The 2,703-nt window shown below is 39.4% G+C and overlaps 1 protein-coding gene across 3 annotated transcripts in view; it reads left to right on the top strand.

Moving 5' to 3' along the window:
* LOC106468843 overlaps window positions 1–2,703 on the top strand; it is a 31,089-nt gene that overhangs the window by 13,148 nt on the left and 15,238 nt on the right. For all 3 annotated transcript variants that reach the window (XM_022397201.1, XM_013929285.2, XM_022397202.1), the window contains one exon: window positions 434–2,123. In XM_022397201.1, coding sequence (XP_022252909.1) covers window positions 434–2,123 — 1,690 coding nt within the window. The remainder of the gene's footprint in view (window positions 1–433; window positions 2,124–2,703) is intronic.

Below are 2,703 nucleotides of genomic sequence, written 5' to 3'. Positions count from 1 at the left end.
CTAACTTCGAATGGTCTGCCATCTTTTATGTGTTATTATTGAAAAGTTCTAACTTCGAATGGTCTGCCATCTTTTATGTGTTATTATTGAAAAGTTCTAACTTCGAATGGTCTGCCATCTTTTATGTGTTATTATTGGAAAAGTTCTAACTTCGAATGGTCTGCCATCTTTTATGTGTTATTATTGAAAAGTTCTAACTTCGAATGGTCTGCCATCTTTTATGTGTTATTATTGAAAAGTTCTAACTTCAAATGATCTCAGCTGCAGGTATGCTATACAAAGTAATAGTATTTTACAGCTTCTACTTTGCGTTTTTGTTAAAGGCACGCAATTTTGATTCTGAATACTCTTATTTGTGGATACAGGACATTTATGTAATTTTTATAGTAAGATACAGCACATTACCATCTCTCTCTCTTTCTGGTAAATACAGGTTTTCCATTTCCTCGTGCCGGCAGGAAACAGTCCACTCCACTCAAGTATGCTGTGTCAGTGGAGACCACGCACCCATCTCTGGATTCCAGTTCTTCACAGTGGACACGGCCAAACTTTGACCATCGCCAGAAAGTATTCACTACAAGTTTAAGCAATGTGTGTGGTTCAGAACGAAGGGTGGGGCTTGATACTGCTCTAGTGAGTACAGAGGACAGAGACAAAAAAGGTGCGATGTACCGTAGCGTCTCGACATCAGCCTTACTCGTCAATGACCCCCAATTAGAGGACGAGTACCTGGGGGGTGGAAGCTCGTATTTACCAACAAAAACTGTCAGCTACGAGGACTTAGTAGACAATCTCTGCCCGTTAGATGGCGCAGCTAACCAGCTGATTAAAGCAAAATCACAATTGGGAACAGTGTTTGAAGAGGAGGTTTATCTGGGCAAGCTGCCACAAGAACTTGAAAATAGTCAACCGATAAATCAGCTATTTATAACTGAGGATACTGCTAGCTTGGCAAGCTCAATACAACATCGATCTGACGAGTCTGGCTACGAAAGTGACGGTACAAAGAATGGTAATGACGAATCATCAACTCCTGAGGAAAAACGACATTCCTTTGCCATGGAAACAGGTCTGCCCCTGGTAATAACTAAAAGTTCAATGAGTACTTCGTTAAGTCTAAGAACCAGTGTAAAGCGTACTGAATCTAAAGAAAACTACACCCCTTCACCTAGTAAGATCTCTGGTGGTAATCTACAGAGATTTAGCGCTATATTCCAAAAATTCAAAACTCAGAACTCTGGTTCCTCGAGCGTTCCAAGAACCGCGTCCAGCGCGTGCCAGAACAGGGTTCGTAGTTCAAGTGACAGTCGAGATTCTTCCAAAGCTTGTGGAGATGCTACAAGCTTAAGATTACGGGCACCGGGTATTTTGTCTCAGTTGGCGATAAAGACTAAAGAACGCGGTAGTTGGACAAAATGTGATCCAAAAAAAGAGATGTCGCGTCTTGGACAGTTTAAAGCGTGGACCTTGGATCGTAGGTTGGTTAGAAACAAGTGGAGAAGAACGCATCATTCCGACTCGGAGGACTATCATAAGGTTGACGGTGTTTCTTCCAAACGGACTAGTTTGTTCGAATCTTCTTTATATTTAGACACAGTTCAAGAATCCAGTGACATAACGAGTTCTTTAAAACCCGAACAAGAGGTTGACGACAATGGCGATAGAAGCAAGTTACATTTGTGTGGGGACCTAAACTATCAGTTAAGGCTAAAGAAAGCTGGTCATAAAATAACTTCCACATCAAATGATACTGGTCAACAATTGCTACAGTCTCAGCTGTGCCTTAAACCAAATCCTGGGGATCTGGCAGTGTCCAAAGGTGATGTGTTCGACTGGGACAATGGATCTAATATAGACCATTTTAGTTTAGAATTATCAGAATCCGATTGCAAGTTGTACAGTAACACAGAACTTTTAGAATCCAAGAATTGTGCTAATACCGAACTAGTTTGTACCACAGAAACTTTAGGCCAAGAAAACACTACAAAAGAAAAAGTGTTTAGTGTTAATTTAGACAAAGACGAGCAAGGAGAACTTGGGATTTACATTAACCGACAGGAAGAAGGGAGAAGTGTTGTAGGATATGTGGTAGTAGCGCTTGAAGAAGGTGGACCAGCGTGCAGGTAACAAAAAAATAGATGTCTCAGTTTTGTAGTATTTACTTTAAAAAACGCATTACTGATTATCTAATATACAAGATTAATAAAATATATGACATGGTACGGCCTACTGAAGAAAGATTAATAAACTAAATGACATGGTACGGCCTACTGAAGAAAGATTAATAAACTAAATGACATGGTACGGCCTACTGAAGAAAGATTAATAAACTAAATGACATGGTACGGCCTACTGAAGAAAGATTAATAAACTAAATGACATGGTACGGCCTACTGAAGGAAGATTAATAAACTAAATGACATGGTACGGCCTACTGAAGGAAGATTAATAAACTAAATGACATGGTACGGCCTACTGAAGGAAGATTAATAAACTAAATGACATGGTACGGCCTACTGAAGGAAGATTAATAAACTAAATGACATGGTACGGCCTACTGAAGGAAGATTAATAAACTAAATGACATGGTGTGGCCTACTTAAGGAAGATTAATAAACTAAATGACATGGTGTGGCCTACTGAAGAAAGATTAATAAACTAAATGACATGGTGTGGACTTACTAGAAGAAAGATTAATAAACT

This window comes from Limulus polyphemus, unplaced genomic scaffold, assembly GCF_000517525.1.
Source record: "Limulus polyphemus unplaced genomic scaffold, Limulus_polyphemus-2.1.2 Scaffold3187, whole genome shotgun sequence".
Lineage (NCBI taxonomy): Eukaryota > Metazoa > Arthropoda > Merostomata > Xiphosura > Limulidae > Limulus > Limulus polyphemus.
Note: the sequence above shows the minus strand (reverse complement) of the source record. Positions and strands in the feature narration are given on the sequence as shown.